This window comes from Gobio gobio (assembly GCF_949357685.1).
Source record: "Gobio gobio genome assembly, chromosome: 14".
In the NCBI taxonomy this organism is placed as follows: domain Eukaryota; kingdom Metazoa; phylum Chordata; class Actinopteri; order Cypriniformes; family Gobionidae; genus Gobio; species Gobio gobio.
The window spans coordinates 48,990,368-49,015,007 of record NC_137107.1 but is presented as its reverse complement, the minus strand read 5'-3'; the positions used below and the strand labels follow the sequence as shown (position 1 = coordinate 49,015,007).

Below are 24,640 nucleotides of genomic sequence, written 5' to 3'. Positions count from 1 at the left end.
TTCAAGTTTATCTTAATTATTCCTTAAAGCTACACTGTGTGATATTTTCCCCCATCTAGTGGTGAAAAGGTATATGACCATCCAGTGAATTTTAGTTTCTGTTCCTCTCAATTCCGATTTCGTTTTAACTCCTACGGTGGCCGATTTAGTCCAAGATTAATATGGCTTCCAGTTCGACCTCGTCCACATTCGACACGGTGCCTGTGGGATATTCTGTGCGCAGTGGGATGGTTGGAACTCAACTGGCCTAATTATTCGACTAGAAAGAACTGCAGCTAATCCAGAGTGAACTTTGATGATAGTAATGTTTATTCAGTCATCCAATTGCAAGGCATAAACAGGTTTGCATGTATATGTACATAAATGTGGTTTCTGTGAGAGAACAAATAAGGATGGTAAATATACATGATAATGGCATGACAGAAGATACACAGTTAAGAACTGTATAACTATAGCCTACTTATAAGTTACATTTGTATAATGTAACTGTAAACCAGAGCTTATTGTACCATAGGCGCTAAATGCAGCTGCATTAAAAGGAGCGGAGCTGCCGCTGCTGCTGCTAACAAGCGGTGTCCGGTTACAAAAGTGTGTGCGCAGGTTTAGCTCTGTATAACAAGTGTTAATATGCCGATCAGACCTGATACATATTTCCATCAACATACATTACAAGCAAATATTTTCTATAAACGAATAAACATTGTTGATAACAAAATAACTGAATGATTATTCAAATAGGTGAGCATTACGCTATTGTATGTTGACACAAAAATACTTCTGAGGTGACATCAACTGAATTACGCGATGACACACTCTGAAACACATCTACAATGACAATAACTATTATTACTTACGGAGTTATTAACGCACAGAAATACCACACAAGGAAAAACAGACTTTTGAGGAATAAACAAGCCAGGAAAACTCCGTATAACTCTGTTACTGGAGCTGCTGAGATGAACTCTCTGCGCATGCACCAGACAAGTCTGAACAAGTTGACGCGCACAGTGTTAAAACCGGTTAAAACGCGAATGGCGAAGCTTGAATTTACGGGTATGTCCCTCTTTGGCTAATGTACTTTCAAGATGGAGGGGCAACATGGCGACCACCGTTAGATCCCATTACCTTATGTATTTTCAATGGCATATTATAAACTTACGAGAATACTTTATTACTTGAAAGAAGTAAATATACATTAATGAGCACATATATTTTTGAAAGAACTAAGTGTTTTTAGCTAAGAATAGACTAAAAAAGTTACACAGTGTAGCTTTAAATATTACATTTTCCGGTGCTTGTGTGTGAAAATACACTGCCATTGGTAAATATGGCTGTTTATTGTTATATTGGAGCATGATTAAATATTCTCCGTTGTATTGATTTAATGAAAAACTGTGGAAAACTAACTAGATTTTTCCATATAATTGACTATAACAGCTATTTGGTCAAAAAGGCAGTTCCTCTGATGGGAAAAATCCCATATCTATATCAAATACAGCCGACGGTTGAAAAATATCAAGATACAAAATATATATCTACAGTATCAGCCAATCATTAATGATAGAGAAATCTCTCTGATCTGAGTCTGAGTTGCTTGAAAAATGTACGTGCATGAAATATTGCTGCTCATAAATCAAACAGTCTTTCTGGGATGTAATATTTCTAAAATTAAAAAATGCATGAGCTTCTACTTTGGGAAACAGCAGTTGCTCATGTCGGACAGCGGGGCCGATCTGTCCCGTTTCCTGGGTGAAGATGAGGAGGAGGATGATGATGTAACAGGAATCACCTCAAGTCACGGCTGGTTTATTTTTATATAATAGTGCTAATATCAGTGATATTTTAGTATCCGAGATGCGAAAATAATTTGTATTAATATCTTGAATGTTTTTAATTTTATATTTTCTGTTTTCATTGTAATTGTAGGTATTTTTAGTCATTTTGTTGTGTTTTTGTCCTTTTTATTAGTTGATATATGTATATATTAGGGCTGTCAAAAGATTAATCGCATCCAAAATAAAAGTTTGTGTTTACATTATATATGTGTGTGTGTACTCTGTTAATTATTATTTATATATAAATACACACACAAGCATGTATATATTTAAGAAAAAAATATTATTTTTATATATAAAACATTTATATTTATATATATTATAGATTATATAAATGTATATACAGTATATACACATGCAAATATTTCTTAAATATATACATGATTGTGTGTATATTTATATATAAATAATAATTAACAGAGTACACACACATATATTATGTAAACACAAACTTTTATTTTGGATGCGATTAATCGCGATTAATCTTTTGATAGCCCTAATATATATAGTTTTTTTTTTATTTTAGTCTTAGTTATTATATCACGTTAAACTACATGAAAATGAGAAATGTTACTTTGGAAACATACAAAAAAAATCAGGGTTATTATCTTTAAAGGTGCTGTATGTAAGTTTTTCACTTTAGTAAAACTTAAAAATACCATAATATGTTTGCAGATATGTAGAAAACATAAGTTCACATACTCATCTCTGTGAAGAACAACGCTACAGCCAGTTATTCTGCTTTGACGTGTGGGAATGTCTGTTTGGTTTTGGTCTGTGTGATTCCACACGCCGGCCAGTTTACCCAGTAGTATTTCAACACCACAGGTTGCCAGTTGGCGAAAACACAGCGTATTGCTGCCATGGAAGCCAGTGAACAAACTGGGTCAGAGATCCCAGATTCTACCCGACCTAAAAAGCCTCAGCATCCATCAAATAATCTCTATGAATGAGAGCACATTAAAACACGGATAAATCAATTCATCAACTTAAGTCTCCTTGCCTTCCATTTTCAATTTTTCGCTCGCTCCTGTTTTGTGTCCTCAAACTGGCAACCCGTGCGAGCGTCGAGTCTGAGGAGGAGGGGCGGGGCAAACTATATTTTGAATTTGGACTGCAGTACACATTTCAACCACTAGCTGTCATTCTTACATACAGCACCTTTAACTAAAACTATTAACATTTCTGTTAACTTAAATAAAGCCGAAATAAAATCTAATTTAAATATTAATTGAAAAACTTAAACATATTTCAGTTTATTGCCAAGGCAACATTTACGTTTAGTTTAAGTTGAAGCACTAAAATTATTGATTGGAAATTAACAACAACTAACTGAAATAAAAAAATTAATTAATTAAAAAAATCATTTTCATAAAATTACAAAAGTACACTGAAATTACTAAAAAATAACTAAATAATAAAAAAATTCAAATTTCATATTAATACAAATTAATTTCTTTAATATATATTTATTTTGGCCAAAAACGATAACCGATAATTCTTTATATTTGAAAACCGATAACCGATATATTGGCCGATAAATCAAAATGTTGATATAATTTTTTAGAGCTTGATAACAAAAACAAAAGTCAAGCACACAATTATAATAATGTTCTCATTATAACAATGACATTAAAAATGAACATTTATCGTCCGATACCGATATGGTGACCGATAACTATAACATTATAAATGAACATATATCGCCGATACCGTTATGGTGGCAGATAACATAAAAAACTAATATACGGTATATCTGCCGATACCGATATGGTAAACGATAATGATAACATAAAAAATTAACATTTATCGTCCGATACCGATATGGCGGCCGATAACGATAACATTATAAATGAACATATATCTGCGATACCGATATGGTGGCCGATAACATTAAAAACTAACATTCGGTATATCTGCCTATGCCGATATGGTGGCAGATAACGATAACATTAAAAATGAACATACATCGTCCGATACCAATATGGTGACCGATAACGATAACATTAAAAATGAACATATATTGTCACAAACCGATATGGTGACCAATAACATTAAAAACTAACATATATCTACCGATATGGTGGCCGATAACAATAACAATACCGATATGGTGGCCGATAACGATAACATTAAAAATGAACATATATCTGCCAATACCGATATGGTGGCCGATAACGATAACATTAAAAATGAACATATATTGTCCGATACCGATACGGTGGCCGATAACGATAACATTAAAAATTAACATATATCTGCCGATACCGATATGGTGGCCGATAACGATAACATTAAAAATGAACATATATTGTCTGATACCGATATGGTGGCCGATAACGATAACATTAAAAATGAACATATATCTGCCGATACCGATATGGTGGCCGATAACGATGACATTAAAAATGAACATATATTGTCTGATACCGATATGGTGGCCGATAACGATAACATTAAAAATGAACATATATCTGCCGATACCGATATGGTGGCTGATAACGATAACATTAAAAATGAACATATATTGTCAGATACCGATATGGTGACCAATATATCGTGCATCCCTACATTTTATTTCCCTACATTTTATTTTATTTATTTTTACTTTATAAATAGTTTAAGTATAAGTTTACTATGATAACATGGATATTAGTGAACAAACTAACACTAGGTATTCATCCCCATCAGTTTTTCATGGGCAAGCAAGCACTCGTGTCTTCATCTGAAAAATGTTCAAATCTAGTATTCAAGGAGACGTCCGTTTGGCTGAAGAGCAAGAGGAGGAAAGCCTTCGTCTCTTGACTCCTGAAGGTCCTTGGGTTTATGGTTGTTAAATCATTGATTGTGTCCTGTCTGAATGCCTCCGTCTCATTATGCTAAATACAATGACATCACAACAATCACTATGGCAACACACATTCAGCCATACATTCACTGGGCGGACGGAGATGTGTCTCACACTCTCTGTTTCTTCTGTTGCAGCTTCACCGATCATTCTATCAAATCTCATTCACACTTTAACAAATGCATAATGACACTGTGACACGGACGCGTGGAAATAAAGTGTGGCCGCATTCAAACCGACTGTGTTTGGTCAAGAAACACGTATTGATGCATTCAAGTTTTTAATGTAAATGAGATTCGAGAGCTGTGCTGCAGGGGAGGATTTCCACTGAATAATGAGCAAAAAGCTGATCTGTTCCTCACAGCATACACAATTTTTGCACTTTTAAGATTAATTTTGTGTCCATTTGGAGCTTGTAGACTTGATCAGTGTGAACTTGTAGATGCATTTAAAAGAGTCATTATATAATGTCAGTAATTCAACCACACTTGCGATAATACTTACCAAAGCACAGCATCACGCTGAGAGAGGAAATGCTGATTAACAGTAAAACGGCTTATCTAGAAACAAACTTCCTGACAGAGACATTCATGAGAATGCGTCTCGATATATGTTCTCTAGAAAGACAAGCTGCCTCTCTATCAATTATATGATGTTAGAGAAAAGATTCTATTTGAAACTCTAGTGTTCTTGACAATATAAGGAGAAATGTCTTAAATGTCTTATTTCAGTTTTTTTCTACTGATAAAGTATGTTTATGAGCTGTTTAATTCATAACATTCAGTTAAAATTAAAAATTGATCATAAAATGATCACATGATGGAACACCTGTGGCTGACGGAACCCTTTAAGACCCCTTTAAGACCCCTTTAAGACCCCTTTAAGACCCCTTTAAGACCCCTTTAAGAGGGGTTGGGGCCCCAAGGGGCCGCAAGAGAGTGACAGGGGGTCCATGGAAAAGTCTAGAAGAAAACCCCTAACAAATAAAATAAATAAATAATAATAGATTAAAACAAATGAGTAAAGCAATAAATTAAATCTAAATAGATAAAATATTTGATTTAAAAAAAATGTGTTAGTTATTAATCTATTCAAATAAATTAAATCAGATTAAAAATGCAATCATAATAATTATTATAAATAAATACAAATTAAATAAACAAGAAATAAATCATACATATAACAACACATTACTACATTGAGTAGAACAAAATATATACAAATGTAACAAACTAATTTTAGATTTATAATATAATTTTTTTTTAATAAAAGACGGATATCGTATATTTTAGGATGGGGGTCCAAGTTATCTTATGGTATTTAGTAGTAGACTAAAACTAAAAACAATTCAAGTGACTAAAATATGACTAAAACTAAATCAAAATTTGCTGTCAAAATTAAAACTGCAAACAAACTATTGGCCGATACCAATTTTAACAAACAACTATTGGCCGATACCCAATTTTAACAAACAACTATTGGCCGATACCAATTTTAACGAACAACTTTTGGCCGATTCCAATTTTAACAAACAACTTTTGGCCGATACCCAATTTTAACAAACAACTTTTGGCCGATACCAATTTTAACGAACAACTATTGGCCGATACCAATTTTAACGAACAACTTTTGGCCGATACCAATTTTAACGAACAACTTTTGGCCGATACCAATTTTAAAGAACAACTTTTGGCCGATACCAATTTTAACGAACAACTTTTGGCCGATACCAATTTTAACAAACAACTATTGGCCGATACCCAATTTTAACAAACAACTTTTGGCCGATACCAATTTTAACAAACAACTTTTGGCCGATACCAATTTTAACGAACAACTATTGGCCGATACCAATTTTAACGAACAACTTTTGGCCGATACCCAATTTTAACGAACAACTTTTGGCCGATACCAATTTTAACGAACAACTTTTGGCCGATACCAATTTTAACGAACAACTTTTGGCCGATACCAATTTTAACGAACAACTTTTGACCGATACCAATTTTAACGAACAACTTTTGGCCGATACCAATTTTAACGAACAACTTTTGGCCGATACCAATTTTAACAAACAACTTTTGGCCGATACCAATTTTAACGAACAACTATTGGTCGATACCAATTTTAACGAACAACTTTTGGCCGATACCAATTTTAACGAACAACTATTGGCCGATACCAATTTTAACGAACAACTATTGGCCGATACCAATTTTAACTAACAACTTTTGGCCGATACCAATTTTAACAAACATTTTTTGGCCGATACCAATTTTAACGAACAACTTTTGGCCGATACCAATTTTAACGAACAACTTTTGGCCGATACCAATTTTAACAAAACTATTGGCCAATACCCAATTTTAACGAACAACTTTTGGCCGATACGATGCCGATGTTATACCATGAAGATGCAGCACTGGCCTGATCAAGACAAACAATTGTCCCGAGTGTCGTTCAGGCTGGCCCCGGCATTCCTTATTGTCGATTCCTGCTATATTTTCCACAGATTTAATTTTGTTTTAGCAAGTATTTGATTATTTTGACCAGCAAAAAACGTTGGATTATGCAACAGACATTATACAACTCGGTGCCTTCACACAGGTAATTAATAAACCGATGGCTTGTTATATCTTTATTTTTCACACTATAGCCAATCACAGTGTTTTCAGCATCTGCCATCTCACTCTATGTGGACATGAACTTCACCATTTTCACCATTTCATTCGAGAAAACTATCACTATACTATACTATACTATACTATACAACTATATTATTTATACTACTACAAATACACAGAAACTCAAAGCTCTTCACTAAAAATCATCAAAATAACAGTTGCATTTAACTTAAAGAAATTATGACAAATATATTATTACTGTTGTGCGGTAAACACAAAACTGCTTTCATGATTACATTGTTTAACTTTTATGAATTCAATTGATTAGACATTAATAGTTTAATTTATTACATTTATTAACCCATTAAAACAAAATACATCTAAATAAAATGGAACATGGCCATTGGCATTATAAACAGTATGAATTTCCATAAAGATGCATTATGAAAGGAGTTAAACAAATAAAACTGGCTCAGGCGATGTCAAAATGTGCATCTATGCATGCAAATATTACCCACAATCCTGTGGTATGGAAGAGGAGATGGATTGAGACAGTGCTCCTTTGATTTTTTTTTACACAATAAGCCTAAAAGTAAACATGTTTTGAGGTGATGATTCAGATGCAAATGCTCACATGCAAAAGAGCTCTATGGCTCTGCAAACTCCAGGATACTGCCTTATGCGTCCTAAAAGAGTATGAAGAGCTTTCTACAGGAATTAAAGACTGGATTTTCCCATCATGAATGAAGCACGCGTTCAGGGTGCAATCTTGGAGCAGAAGACTCGTTTCAAACCTACACACACAAACAATAAAAAGAAGAGCAGGGCCATTAGAGACCGCAAGTCCACACAGACTGCGGCTCCTTCACAAGCTCTCTGGCATTTCTTAACGTCTTCAGCCGCATTAATTATTTAGGCGGCCCAATTAGCCCTCGCGAGTCCACGCGCCCTTAAGGAGAAGAAAAATCCCAGACGCCACATTTCAGACACTGAAACGCCAAACCTCGGTGCGACCGGCCATCGCAAATGATTTAAAATGATTATGCTAACATAACTTAAATGATAAAAGTGGCAGGTTTGGACTTTAATAAATGCAACATCATGAATTATTAATTGGAAATAATACATAAGAGATGGCCCAGGTCCTTGGAGCATGTGTTTATGAGCGTTAGGATGTGAAAGACAACATCTCCCCGAGGCTTTCCCTCTTTTACAGTCGCTGTAGCGCATCTATTAGCGCGCTCAGGTTCTTGGCAGCACGCGAAAACAATTACAGCAAGTAAAGCCAATCACCATCAAACGTAAACCAATCAGCACTGTCACAGTCATTTTATGGCTTGCTATTTGAAATATCCTCAATGGTTTTGGGGCAACCTCCTGCTTTTGCAGTAATTGAAGGAAAGTTGAACACAAAAAACATGGTGCATTTTAAAGGGTTAGTTCACCCAAAAATGAAAATTCTGTCATTAATTACTTACCCTCATGTCGTTGGACACCCGTCAGACCTCCGTTCATCTTCAGACACAAATGAAGATATTTTAGTGTAAATCTGATGCTCTGAAAGGCCTCCATTGGCTCAATGGCACGGTTCACTCTCAAGACCCTTAAAAGACACTAAAGACGTCGTTACAAAGTCCATCTCACTGCAGTGGTTCTACAATAACTTTATGAAGCGACGAGAATAGTTTTTGTGAGCAAAAAAACCCTAAATAACGACTTATATAGTGATGACGATTCGGATCGCGTGTCAAACCACCAAACTGCTGAAATTTGGCGATTCAAACTGCTGATTCGACTCACTGATTCATAACGCTTCGAAGCTTCATGAGGCCGTGTTTTGAAATCGTCATCACTATATAAGTCGTTATTTAGGGTTTTTTTGCGCACAAAAACTATTGTCGCTGTTAATATTTTCTTATTTCTTATTTCTCCTTGATTATTCATTCAGCCCGGCTCCCAGATAACCAATATGCATTTGAAAGGTACTATCCCTTAAAATAAACAGCCTTAGCTATTTTCCTAAAAGTGAAGCACTAAATCATAAATTATTTAAAGTGGCCATTGTTAATATTTTCTTATTTCTTGGGCTTCACTTTTTAACTTTCCTTGTATAACACTGACTTTTCTGCCATGGTACGTGTGCACAATTAGACAATACATTCAGTAGTCCTTGGACACATTCGCACACACCCAGACATCCAAGACAAAACATTAAGATACACATACACACATTTTGCGCACATACATGTTTCACTTACACCGTTATATATGACCTTTCTTCCTTAATAAATTTGAGAATGTTATAGTACTGCACTGTGTCTGTGGTTCCTTGATCTTGCGCTGCAGCTGCTGCCACACATCACAGGGGTGGACATCGACTGATGATTGAGAATATTGATATACTGATAGTCTACCTAAAAGTTAGATTCTAACAGTCGCCAATTCATAAAGTTATTGTAGAACCACTGTAGTGAGATGGACTTTGTAACGACGTCTTTAGTGTCTTTTAAGGGTCTTGAGAGTGAACCGTGCCATTGAGCCAATGGAGGCCTTTCAGAGCATCAGATTTACACTAAAATATCTTCATTTGTGTCTGAAGATGAACGGAGGTCTGACGGGTGTCGAATGACATGAGGGTAAGTCATTAATGACAGAATTTACATTTTTGGGTGAACCAACCCTTTAAAGTTGAGATAATTAACACTAGAACCGCCAGAGGTCGCTGTATACCTAAAACCGCCAGCGGGTAAAATTTACCCATACAGATGATTACTGTTTTGAAACGGCTAAAAAACGTAATATATCATTGTATTATGCCACTGTCTTCACAAAGTAATGTATAGAGTCCTGAAATGATTATTTTTAGTCATCAACTATGTTTTTGTCCCGTTGTTTTGTGCTATTTTAAGCAGGTTACACTAATCACTTTTTGGTGAATAGGCTAAATCAGCCTGCAATGACAACGAGAATCTGAGGGAAATAAATACATATTTGGGTGGTGTAATATTATAATAAAATGTCATTAATTTCATATTAAGATAAACCCATGTTATTTAAATTACTAAAATACCCTAAATAGACAATAAAGAGCGATTATAGTAACCCACCGCACTGCATGTGCAACGACAAATCTAAACGCACAGTTTCACCTAATTAATTATTAATTTGTATAGCCTATATAATTTATAATTTGAATAAGAGAACAACACCAATATTGCTGTAATCATGAAAATTGTTTTATTCATTACATTATAGATCGGAAATATATTTTTTCAGGAAACGGGCAGACTTGAATAAATAGCAACACAGTAGCAAACAATTACACAATAAAAAAATAGCTAAACAAAAATGTATAATTAATCCACAGTTTGAACATTTATAAATAGGCTAAAACATCTTAATTTGACCGTGCCTTGTGTGGCTGTTTACAGTAAGCCGAAGCGTTGCTCAAACACAGCATGAAAATAAAGGATTTATATAGGGGGAAATTTGACCCGCTGGCGCTTATAGGTATAAATGCCCCGTTTTTAAATCTGGTTTTATCTAAACAATTTCTAACAACAGGGGATTGTAAATAACACAATTTTAGAAAAAGTCAGTGACTTGGAGACTTGGATATTTTATTGAAAATCTTTTATGTACATTTGAAAAACTGCCATCGAGGTGGTTCTAGTGTTAAGTGTGATTTTAGACTTGTTTCTATTTTAACTATTTGAGAGTTTTCCATGGTTGTGTTGACATTTCTGGCTTTATAACTGAGTGGATTATAATCTGAGGAAGGTTAAATTTAAAATAAAAATGATTAAATGTAAAATATTTTTCTCCTGGTCCTTATTTTAAATAGGTCATATAAATCTCAATATTATCGTATCGATCGATATGAAACATTATATCGTGATACAGTCCCCAGATAATACTAATCCCGTGCGAATAGGGCTTTAGCTTTACTATTGCAGACTGCAATAGACATGAGATATAAAAATACCATAAAGTTAACATTGTCATAACTCATTAACAGTAGATCGCAAGCAATCTATTGGCATAAATGCACGGTTTTCTTTGATTATGAACTGCTTATAAAGCAAGAGCCTGTAGAATGTGCAACAGTGCTGCGTTTTGCGCCTGCATTTATTTAATGAAATGATAAGACTTTTGATGATTAATAATCGCATTAGGCTGCACCGCAATTCCTGTTTTTCCATCCCCAAAATCACGAGACGTTTGTTATATCATTTACAATATTTAACACTTTTTATTACACTGGGACTTTAGTCCGAAGGGGTTTAAAATGGAGATCAGTCAGTGTGTCTTATTGAGAACTTATTGGGGTTCCTGGCGCGCAGGTAATGCGCCCAGCGGGCGGCTCTTCCTCAGCAGCTGGTGAGCCCTGTGACCTCTGACCCCTGCGGTGGGGCGCAGCAGGCAGACCTGAGATAATTACCCGGCGAGCAAAGAGACGTGCTGTGCTGCAGAGGAGGGAGAAGATGCACAAGTTCTTGATGATCTTTCTTCTCTCTTTCTTTAACTGCTCGTCACACACGGATAACTCTTCTACCAGGTTTAAAGATGCTCAAATTTAAAAGTTTTTTCAATTATCAGATGGGATGGGTTGATTTTCTAGGTGGATGTCACCCTCATCCATTAACCCTCTGGGGCTCTTCGGTCATTTCTGACCCGAATTTTTTTAAATAAAAAATGTTAAAAACCGTAGCTTCATCGGAATGGTCCAAAACTTGGTGACTTTATTGGTACTTGGTATATGAACACCCAAAAAAATTGGGGACAGGATTTGTAAAAAAAAGTGGTCGTAAAAAAAAAATTTGTCACACTCAGGACCGTCGGGTCAAAAATGACCCCCTTAGGAAATTTTTTTTTTTTGCATTTTTGTGTGCATACAATCTACAAATCAGCCAGGATGCAGAAAACAAGGACTCAACAGTGAAGGAGTGAATCTCTAAAACATCAAGAGTGCAAAACAGACAAAAAAACTCACACACACACACACAAAAACACAATTAGCTTTTGGAATGGCACGCGTTAATTTGTGTGCGCGCGTGTGTTTTTGTGTGTATAAGTGTGTGTGTGTGAGAGTTTTTTTGTCTGTTTTGCACTCTTGATGTTTTAGAGAATTCTGGAAAAAAATTTCCCCCCAGAAATCAAGGAAAAATATGTAATTTTCCTTAGTAAAAGCATCTTGATTTAAGAATTTGTAGATATCTGGACTGGAAAAAAGACAGAAATATCAAGTAAGAAAAGCATTTTTTGCAGTGTGGTTTTACCTGTGGTGATCTAAATAGAGCACTCGTTAATTTAAATAAGAATAGAGTTCTAACTCACTAATAATATTTACATTTCACCCATTAAAACTTTTTAGTTGGTGAAAGTTCAGATATGGTTAAATATCCCATCACAAGCTAATCTACTGTCAGGGGGGATATAGATCAGGGGGGGCCAAACTATTTTAAAAGGGGGCCAGATTCAGTGTTGTGGACACACACAGGGGCCGGTTCCTTGCAAAAAACCACACTGCAAAAAATGCTTTTCCTACTTGGTATTTCTGTCTTTTTTCCAGTCCAGATATCTAAACATTCTTAAATCAAGATGCTTTTACTAAGGAAAATGACATATTTTTCCTTGATTTCTGGGGGGAAAATTTTCCAGAATTCTCTAAAACATCAAGAGTGCAAAACAGACAAAAAAACTCACACACACACACGCGTATACACACAAAAACACACGCGCACACACAAATTAACGCGTGCCATTCCAAAAGCTAATTGTGTCTTTGTGTGTGTGTGTGTGTGTGTGTGTGTGTGTGTGTGTGTGTGTGTGTGTGTGTGTGTGTGTGTGTGTGTGTGTGTGTGTGTGTGTGTGTGTGTGTGTGTGTGTGTGTGTGTGTGTGTGTGTGTGTGTGTGTGTGTGTGTGTGTGTGTGTGTGTGTGTGTGTGTGTGTGTGTGTGTGAGTTTTTTTGTCTGTTTTGCACTCTTGATGTTTTAGAGATTCACTCCTTCACTGTTGAGTCCTTGTTTTCTGCATACTGGCTGATTTGTAGATTGTATGCACACAAAAATGCCAAAAAAAATATTTAAAAAAATTAAATATTTCCCATTCATTTCCTAAGGGGGTCATTTTTGACCCGACGGTCCTGAGTGTGACTAATTTTTTTTTTTTACGACCACTTTTTTTTACAAATCCTGTCCCCAATTTGTTTGGGTGTTCATATACCAAGTACCAATAAAGTCACCAAGTTTTGGACCATTCCGATGAAGCTACGGTTTCAACCATAACTCTGTCCAGGACTGCCAGGAACCTTGGCGTTGTGATTGATGATCATTTAAACTTCACAGATCACACTGCTAAAACTGCTGGTCCTGCAGATTAGCGTTCTCCAACACTAGGAAGATTTCCCTTCCGATCAGATCATGCTACACAACTCCTTGTCCAAGCTCTTGTTCTCTCCAGACTGGACTATTGTAATGCACTCTTGGCAGGCCTGATGCAGAAAGCAGCAGTGAGAGTGCTCTTTAATGAGCTGAAGAGAGCGCACATCACACCTCATCAACTGGCACTGGTGGATAATTGCTGCTCGCTTCAGATTCAAGGCACTGATGTTTGCCTACAGAACAACCAGTGGCTCTGCACCTACACTCACTGCTTCAGGCGTTGTGTGTGCAAGTGAACGGCCATCCCAAAGACGCACAAAATCCCTTTCACACACCTTTACCTGGACTGCTTCCTGCTGGTGGAATGACCCGCCGAACCCAACCCGAGCTGTTGTGTCTTTAGCCATCTTCAAGAAACGGCCGAGGACGCATATCTTTCATCAACACTTCACCCATTAGTCCTAACACTTACTATTCTATTCTACTTTTTTCTACGTGTACTTTGCTAGACTAACTGGCACTTACATATTGTTGCTCTTTTGTTGAAGCGATTGCTTTAATTGTTTGCCTTATTTGTAAGTCGCTTTGTATAAAAGCATCTGCTAAATGATTAAATGTAAATGTAGTTTTAATTATTGAAGGAAAATGAGAAATGCTGCCTTGGCAACAACCTGAACTTAAAGTAAGTGTTAAAGGGGTGGTAAAACACATTCTTTTGAAGGCTTGGCTGTGTTTGTGGGCTGCACTGTAACATGTGTTCATGCTTCGTTTAAAAAAAAATGCCTTATTTGTCATATATTTGACCTTTATTCTACACTGCTCTGTCCCTCCTTGTAAAACGGTCTGATGGTTTCCGGGTTGTATGAAGCCAGTCCCTCAAAAATACGCAGTGGGCTCTGATTGGTTAGCTGGCCCAGTGTGTTGTGATTCGCTAACCGCAGTGCACGTCGGAAACGTCACGCCCCTTACCGGAGGCTGTTCAGTATTAGAAACAACGGCGTCAATAAAACCATATGAGCTCGAATCAGACCCAGAACATTTGAGTGAAGATGATCGAGCAGAAGCTGTTCAGTCCTCAAGAGTAAAGACTGCGGATCTATAGTGATCGCTACTGAATGGCACTTTAACTTTTGTATTTTTAGAACGATTATAGCCAAATATCTGTCGCAAGAACTAACGTTAACCCAAAACGAACACTAAGCACTGACTTTAGTAAGTTAGCCAAATCACACACAGAACCATGTTTAGCATGCCTGTAGATAAACAATACATAAAAGCTCTAATCAAAGAATCATTTACACTAATGCCAGGTTCGCTGTTGAGATTTTAACGTTAGTGTTTGTAACGTTAGGTGTTCGTCGGATATCGTTAAGTATGAATGAGCATTTAACAGACTGGTTTGCAGAACAGCGCTGTCATCTGTTTACTTCCTTGCTACAACGTACAATTAACCTATTACAGGAAAACACATCAATGAAAAATAAATCAGACTTACAGGTTGTGGCCCGTAAACAGCTTCTGTTTGTAAATCCAGCTTTCAGGACAAGCCGTTGTGCATATCCTGTATTGAACTCGCGAAGTTTGTGGAAGTTGTCCTCCGTGAAATGTGCAGCGCGCGCGTCGTGCATCCACGCACCGGCAGTGTTTTTTTCACGCAGCTGACGTTGTGCAAATCTGGCATTGAAATCGTGAAGACGGTGGATGTTTTCCTCTGTTAGATGTGCTTAGATGTTAGATCTCCTCTGCAGGGAGCCCTGCGCGCGCCTGATTCCCCGCTGACTCAAACACATGTGCATATAACATGTTGTATGTTAAACGCTCTGCAACGCACCCCCGTCCCTATGAAGGCTGAACAGAGCAAGTGCCCCAGACCTGCAATCCGGATGAAAATAACAGCGTTTCCTCGGCATCGCGGCAACAACACTCCAGCCTAACTAACTTATACCACAACAGCGCCGCGATACAAAATGGCCTCACCCCCCCTTATTTAATATTCTCGGAGGAGGGGTTTATGTAAATATTGAGCCTGGTGATGTCAGCAAGCCCTGGAGGAATGTGTGTAGTCGCCTACTGGCCGTTTGCTGTAGTTCTTAGAAACTGATTTCTTTAAAAGCAAATATCTCCCTTTGCTTTAAACTTTGAACGTTGTAACTTTGCAGATGTTGTTTATGCTCAAGCAGCAACATTACACGCTAGCTAAAGTTAGAATAGTGAAATCGTGGTTTACCACCCCTTTAAAGCTACACGGTGATATTTTCCCCCATCTAGTGGTGAAAAGGTATATGACCATCCAGTGAATATTAGTTTCTCTTCCTCTCAATTCCGATTTCGTTTTAACTCCTACGGTGTTTTCCCACACATAGACTGATTTGTGGCACTGCGCCACAGAATCAACAGCGGCCGCCACATATTGCGTGTCGTTATTCTTTTCTCTCTTTTTAACGCTATTTAAAACACGCAGCGTATTCGTTCAGCTGCAGAAATAGGCTTACTATTTGTGCAATAATTATGGTCCATTACTGACTAGTGTTAAACCGATATATCGGCCGTTATTTGTGATTTTTACATGTATCGGCCGATTCAAGGCTGCTGCGTTCGCCGATATTTTTTTCCCTGCATTATTTCCAGACAGGCGTCCACAGGGCAGCTCTCACCGTCTTCAAACTCTCTTGCTCTCCCTCGCGCATATTAATCAAAATCAATTGAGAATTGACACGATGGTAAAAAGGTGGAAAGACTGAAGTTTCACGTGGAGCATTGGGAGATTTTTTCCTGAATTGCCGCTGGTGTTGCTCTACAAGAGATTAAGTTAAGTGCACCTACACTCTAAAAAATGCTGGGTTAAAAATAACCCAAGTTGGGTTGAATATGGACTAACCCAGCGATTGGGTTGTTTTAAGCAAATATTTAACCCAACTGCTGGGTCAAAACAACCTAATTGCTGGGTTAGTTTTTAGAGTGTAACCATTAAATGACTAGGTTGTAAATAGTTTTAAAATGAAGTATGGTACAGTCAGTGTACACTTTATTATGCTGCTTGCTTATTGATACTGAGTGCAAATAGTGTAATTATTTTATTTATGCTTAAATATTTATTTTCAGAATTTATTTTCACCACTGAACTCTTTTTTTCTTCTTGTTCTACCTCACCTGTTTTTACTATTTGTTAAATATATTTTTTTTAGTTCAATAAATGTTCCTTTTTTAAATTGTAAATTTTAAATTGTTATCATCATGATCATTGTGTCATTTTTATGATAAATTGAGGGAGCAAAAGCAGTATCGGCTCCAAATATCGGCTCAAGAAAATCGGCCGCCCGTATCGCTCATCGGCTAAGGCTGATGAAAAAAAAATCGGTATCGGCACTAAAAAATCCATATCGGTCGATCCCTATTACTGACCATTTAATGAATTAAAATATTTTTCTTCTAATATTTTTCTTATTTATATTACAATTAGTGCAGTAATTAAGGTTAAAATAGAGAATTCCAATGCAAAGAGGCAAAATAGAGTCATTATGTGGCTGGAAAAATAATACATTTAATTTATAATGCCATGGTTTACCCACTATAGGTGCTTATATGGCTCTTTAATAAATATACATGCATCTCTGGTTGCTCAAAAAAGTATTGCAGACCATAACTGCTTACTTATTTTTAGGTTTTGCATTTAAATACATATTTAGACATGATCAAACACTAGATTTCTTTATATGTGAAATTTTAAAACGTTAACTTGCATCCTAATATTTTTAATGATACTATTATAAGCACATACAAGTGAATATTAATGAATGCAAGCTAATATAATTTCACCCAAGAAAAGTTTAAAATAGTGCTAAAAAAGGCAAACTTATTTTTCCTTTATATGTACAGTAGGCTATATACATATGAATTGATACTGAATCAAGATCGAAATCGATATTTGTGCCAATCACCAACCCCAAATGAAGTCCCTACGCTCAAACGCGTCGTCATCAAACTACGCCTTTGTTTTGAATAGGCGATTTCTAGGGGACGGAAAACTTACATAGTGCACCTTTAATGCTTATTTTAAGTAACAAAAATGTGTTTTATGTTCTTAGTTTTAATTTAACACTTGAAATGGACATGACAGTAGTTCAAATACTGGATGTAAGTTTGAACAGGCAAGGTTACTATTCTCACGTTACTACTGCTTTACTGTAAATGCAATTCATGCTGGTTTTAACAAACTGAGCAATGAGTTGAAATCATATTCAACTTTACGATGAATGCAATTCATATTATTCCATCTCAAAATGTCAACAACCCAGCCAAACGTCATCCACAATAAAAAGATCAAAATAACAGAAGTCTGTCCAAATTAATTAACACATTTAATTCAGGCGCTTATGATTCCTCAATTTTACGGCAGAATGTTTTATTGACTCATTTGTGTGATAAAAGGCAGCGGCCCTCAGGATTTACAGCAGTGAGAATTACCGCGTGCCGTCCTAATTAAACAGTCGCTCCGACAGCTGATTCATATTCAGCGCCGGATGATTTCTGTCATGATATACAACGGCATGGCACATCAAAAACACATAAAAAAGAGAAATAGCTTTGAAACACTTCCTGGATTTCAAACAAACTCTGAAGATCCTGAGACGCTGAACTAAAAATAAATTGAATATGGGTAACAGCTGATGTCCTTAAACTTTGCATGAAAAGGCATTTACTTCAGTAATGGGACAGGGGATGATCACTAAGAAGAACAAAATTGGGCAGCATTTGATTTTAGCCACTGAATTGTCTAGATTAAGACGGTTTGGTTGGTAAGACGCCACTAGCAACTGCATAACATCAAGCTAAAAACAAATAGTACCCAAAGTAAACATACAGCAATGCCCTGGAAATTTGCCAAAAAAAAGTTAGTAACTCTATAACAGCACAAAAAAACAACTAATAACCACAGTAACTGTATAGCAACACCCTGACAACCACACAAACAACAGCCTAGCATCTCCATAACAGCACCATCAAAACAAACAGTTCCCATAGGAACCAAACCATAGCAACACCCTGTCAACCACAAACAACACCCTAGTATCTCCATAACAGCACCAACAAAACAAACAGTTCCCATAGTAACCAAACCATATAGCAACACCCTGACAACCACAAATAACACCCCAGCAACTGCATAAAAAGAACTCTATAAACAAACAGTACCCATAGTAACTAAATCAAATAGCAACACCCTGACAACCACAAAACAACACCCTAGCAACTGCATAACAGCACCGTCAAAACAAACAGTACCCATAGTAACCAAACCATATAGCAACACCCTGACAAGTGACAACCACAAACAACACCCTAGCAACTGCATAAAAAGATCTCTAAAAACAAACAGTACCCATAGTAACTAAATAATATAGAAACACCCTGACAACCACAAACAACACCCTAGCATCTCCATAACTGCACCATCAAAACAAACAGTACCCATAGTAACCAAATCATATAGCAACACCCTGACAACCACAAACAACACCCTAGTATCTCCATAACAGCACCATCAAAACAAACAGTACCCATAGTAACCAAACCATATAGCAACACCCTGACAACCACAAACAACACCCTAGTATCTCCATAACAGCACCATCAAAACAAACAGTACCCATAGTAACCAAACCATATAGCAATGCCCTGCCACACAACACCCTAGCAACTGCATAACAGCACCATCAAAACAAACAGTACCCATAGTAACCAAACCATATAGCAACACCCTGACAACCACAAATAACACCCTAGCATCTCCATAACAGCACCATCAAAACAAACAGTTCCCATAGTAACCAAACCATATAGCAACACCCTGACAAGTGACAACCACAAACAACACCCTAGCAACTGCATAAAAAGATCTCTAAAAACAAACAGTACCCATAGTAACTAAATAATATAGAAACACCCTGACAACCACAAACAATACCCTAGCATCTCCATAACTGCACCATCAAAACAAACAGTACCCATAGTAACCAAATCATATAGCAACACCCTGACAACCACAAACAACACCCTAGTATCTCCATAACAGCACCATCAAAACAAACAGTTCCCATAGTAACCAAACCATATAGCAACACCCTGACAAGTGACAACCACAAACAACACCCTAGCAACTGCATAAAAAGATCTCTAAAAACAAACAGTACCCATAGTAACTAAATAATATAGAAACACCCTGACAACCACAAACAATACCCTAGCATCTCCATAACTGCACCATCAAAACAAACAGTACCCATAGTAACCAAATCATATAGCAACACCCTGACAACCACAAACAACACCCTAGTATCTCCATAACAGCACCATCAAAACAAACAGTACCCATAGTAACCAAACCATATAGCAACACCCTGACAACCACAAACAACACCCTAGCATCTCCATAACAGCACCATCAACACAAACAGTACCCATAGTAACCAAACCATATAGCAATGCCCTGCCACACAACACCCTAGCAACTGCATAAAGAGAACCCTAAAAACAAACAGTACCCATAGTAACCAAACCATATAGCAACACCCTGACAAGTGACAACCACAAACAACACCCTAGCAACTGCATAAAAAGATCTCTAAAAACAAACAGTACCCATAGTAACTAAATAATATAGAAACACCCTGACAACCACAAACAACACCCTAGTATCTCCATAACAGCACCATCAAAACAAACAGTACCCATAGTAACCAAACCATATAGCAACACCCTGACAACCACAAACAACACCCTAGCATCTCCATAACAGCACCATCAACACAAACAGTACCCATAGTAACCAAACCATATAGCAATGCCCTGCCACACAACACCCTAGCAACTGCATAAAGAGAACCCTAAAAACAAACAGTACCCATAGTAACCAAACCATATAGCAACACCCTGACAACCACAAACAACACCCTAGCATCTCCATAACAGCACCATCAAAACAAACAGTACCCATAGTAACCAAACCATAGCAACACCCTGACTAGGGCTGGGCAAAAAAAAATATTTTTCGATTAATCGTTTTTTTAAATGTGGTCGATTGAAAATGATTCTCAAACACTGAAACGCATCACATGTCGTGATGAGTGTAATGAGTGTTTAAAACACCATCAGTGCTAGACGACGCTCCTAATTAGACTCCGCCTCCTCCACATTCATTTGGCTTCTTCTCTATGAGCGATCACTGACTTCATCATCTTATCGATAGCTTTGAGCATGAAGGTTTTACAGAGGTTTAATACTGAAGCGCTCTATTTCCACAGCTCTGAAGTGACTGAAATCAATGAGCGTTTGACACCCGTGTTGTGTCTATTATAGCCCTTCAGAAGATCAATAACGACAGTGCAACACGCTCAATAAGAGGTTCTGTTAGTAATATCCAAGCATCAAGCTTTTCCTTCTGTTCCGGAGCCGAGCATCACACATGGGAACTTCTCTGTAAAAATCACATTTCTCTGGTTTGGACCATTTTCACACGCCGCTCGACTCTCTGTGTGAGGAACGACACGAGGCAAACTAACCTGAAAAACATCCAAGGCTCCTGAAATATACTGGAAAATGCTCAATTAAACACTAATGGACAAAACTGCATGATTCTAAATAAATTGAGAATCAACATTTTTTTTTTTTCAAATAGAGATCATGGTTCTGAACAGACATCTAAATAATGAGGTTCTGACAAAATGTTAATTGCCGCAGTCTATTTATTAGGTTTAATTGATCTTAATTAAATGTTTTTAAAAAAAAGTGTTTGAACTGAATTCATTACTGGATGAATCAGCATTTTTGAACAAATCTTTTGAATCAGCATTTTTGAACAAATCTCTTGAGTGAATGATTCAATGACTCACTCATAAAGACTTCACTTGTTTCATTAATGGATGAATCAGTGTTTTTGAACAAATCTCTTGAGTGAATGATTCAATGACTCACTCATAAAGACTTCACTTGTTTCATTACTGGATGAATCAGTGTTTTTGAACAAATCTCTTGAGTGAATGATTCAATGACTCACTCATAAAGACTTCACTTGTTCATTACTGGATGAATCAGTGTTTTTGAACAAATCTCTTGAGTGAATGATTCAATGACTCACTCATAAGGACTTCACTTGTTTCATTACTGGATGAATCAGCGTTTTTAAACAAATCTTTTGAATCAGCATTTTTGAACAAATCTCTTGAATGAATGATTCAACGACTCACTCATAAAGACTTCACTTGTTTCATTACTGGATGAATCAGTGTTTTTGAACAAATCTCTTGAATGAATAATTCAATGACTCACTCATAAAGACTTCACTTGTTTCATTACTGGATGAATCAGTGTTTTTGAACAAATCTCTTGAATGAATAATTCAATGACTCACTCATAAGGACTTCACTTGTTTCATTACTGGATGAATCAGCGTTTTTAAACAAATCTTTTGAATCAGCATTTTTGAACGAATCTCTTGAATGAATGATTCAACGACTCACTCATAAAGACGTCACTTGTTTCATTACTGGATGAATCAGTGTTTTTGAACAAATCTCTTGAATGAATGATTCAATGACTCACTCATAAAGACGTCACTTGTTTCATTACTGGATGAATCAATGTTTTTGAACGAATCTCTTGAATGAATGATTCAATGACTCACTCATAAAGACGTCACTTGTTTCATTACTGGATGAATCAGTGTTTTTGAGTGAATCTCTTGAGTGAATGAATCAATGACTCACTCATAAAGACTTCACTTGTTTCATTAATGGATGAATCAGTGTTTTTGAACAAATCTCTTGAGTGAATGATTCAATGACTCACTCATAAAGACGTCACTTGTTTCATTAATGGATGAATCAGTGTTTTTAAACAAATCTCTTGAATGAATAATTCAATGACTCACTCATAAGGACTTCACTTGTTTCATTACTGGATGAATCAGCGTTTTTAAACAAATCTTTTGAATCAGCATTTTTGAACGAATCTCTTGAATGAATGATTCAACGACTCACTCATAAAGACGTCACTTGTTTCATTACTGGATGAATCAGTGTTTTTGAACAAATCTCTTGAATGAATGATTCAATGACTCACTCATAAAGACGTCACTTGTTTCATTACTGGATGAATCAATGTTTTTGAACGAATCTCTTGAATGAATGATTCAATGACTCACTCATAAAGACGTCACTTGTTTCATTACTGGATGAATCAGTGTTTTTTGAATGAACAATTAAATAACAAATAAATGTCACTTGCCGCCACCTACTGGTGTAATGATGTAATCGATACAACTGTTAAAAGGGAGTGTTTAAATAAAAATAAAAATTCTGTCATCAATCACTCTCATTTCAGTCCAAACCCATAAGACTTTTGTTCATCTTCCAAAAATCTGACGCTTCGAAATGTTCATAAAGAGATCGAAAGTGTAGAAGATTATCAAAAAAGAAAAATGTAGGGCAGGACTTGGTTCATCAGTTGCTGATTGGATGTTGAAATGTGGGCGTGGCATTCATAAGTGGATGCAAATTGATACAAGTTTGCAGGGGCGGAGTTTAAGCGCACTAAATAATTTGGAAAAGTCCTGAATACGCAAGTAATGACATTTTAATTTAACATTACCAGGTCAAAATGAAAATGAAACATATGCAAGCATGGGAGAATTATATATGCAGATATGTGATTTTTAATTTCATGCCAAGTTTAAATTTACAGACTTGGACCAGGTAGAAACTAGCTAGAAACCACCTGACAACTTCATAGCAACATGCAAAAAAGCATCCACCTAGCAACACCCTGGCAACCACCCACCACATCCTAGAATTGTGGCAAAAACAAACTTATATGACTCGATAGTGTGTTTACAGTCACAGATTACTGGTGATTGATCAATCCATGTGGGTTTAAAAAACCTAGTACAACATTTTAGTTGCCAGATCTACACTAGACTACCTTTTGAGCGAAACCATGGAAACAACATAAAACCTTATCAGGCTTCTAGATGCTATTACCATGGTGATATGATGGACTTTACATGGTACTTTATGTCCAAAAAACACAATTTAAGTACTTTTTTGTCAATGAAAACAAGCTTGTTAGAGACATGACTACAGCTACCATCATAGTAAATGGCCTAAAAACATGGTAATACTCTGGTAAATGCCCAAAATCTGCTATTACCATTCTAAAACCCATTATAGCACCATGGTTCAGACTTATATGATGGAAACATCACTCATGTACACAATTGTTGTGATCAAGTTGTGGTACTGCGCAGTGTGTGTGTTTCTGGTGACTCAGGCTTCCGCCACACACACACACACACACACACACACACACACACACGACACCGACCTCTCGGATCCACAGCAGCAGCAGACATGATATTGACCATGAGACGAGTTAACACTGGGGATTTACTCACATCTCAGTGGCTGATGCTGCTGAATGTAATCACAGGTGTCTCGCGCTCTTCATCCTCATCCTCATCAAACCCACCGCCGTTTATTCCGCTCTAACCGCGCCTCATTCGAAAGGGAATCTGCTCAGTTAAATGCTCAAACACTAAAGCATACCTACTCAAGTGTAACGAGTGTGCATGAGGCTCTTGCGCGCTCTCGGATGGGGTATGTAGCAGCCCGAACACAGTTTCCAGCCCCGCGGCGGCGCGCTCTGATCCGGGTCCTAGCGCCGGATCCTGTGAACGCCAACAACAGGTTGCAGCGCGTTCATTGGACATTCGCTCATGAATATTAATTAGCTACTGACATTTCTTACGGGAACGTCCATTCAAGTAGTGTAATATTAATATTCACAAGCTTAGCCTTCACATCTGTCGACTGTAAATAATAAATTGACAAAGTATAACAGTAAAAAAAACGTAATAAAACAATATAGCTCATAGAATATGACTTAGTGGTGTCATT

General features: G+C 36.8%; 1 protein-coding gene across 3 annotated transcripts in view; it reads right to left on the bottom strand.

Annotated features, from left to right (window-relative positions):
* rab27b (RAB27B, member RAS oncogene family) overlaps positions 1-24,385 on the bottom strand; it is a 77,513-nt gene extending 53,128 nt beyond the window's left edge. The window contains exon 1 of one of the 3 annotated variants that reach the window (XR_013817844.1): positions 24,139-24,383. Coding sequence is in view for 1 of the 3 variants with exons in the window: in XM_079834175.1 (XP_079690301.1) it covers positions 24,139-24,140 (2 nt within the window). In the remaining 2 variants the exon portion in view is untranslated. Of the gene's footprint in view, positions 1-24,138 lie in introns of all 3 variants that reach the window. The other 2 variants (XM_079834175.1, XM_079834176.1) reach the window with 2 other exon arrangements.
* Between the last annotated feature and the right edge of the window lie 255 nt (positions 24,386-24,640).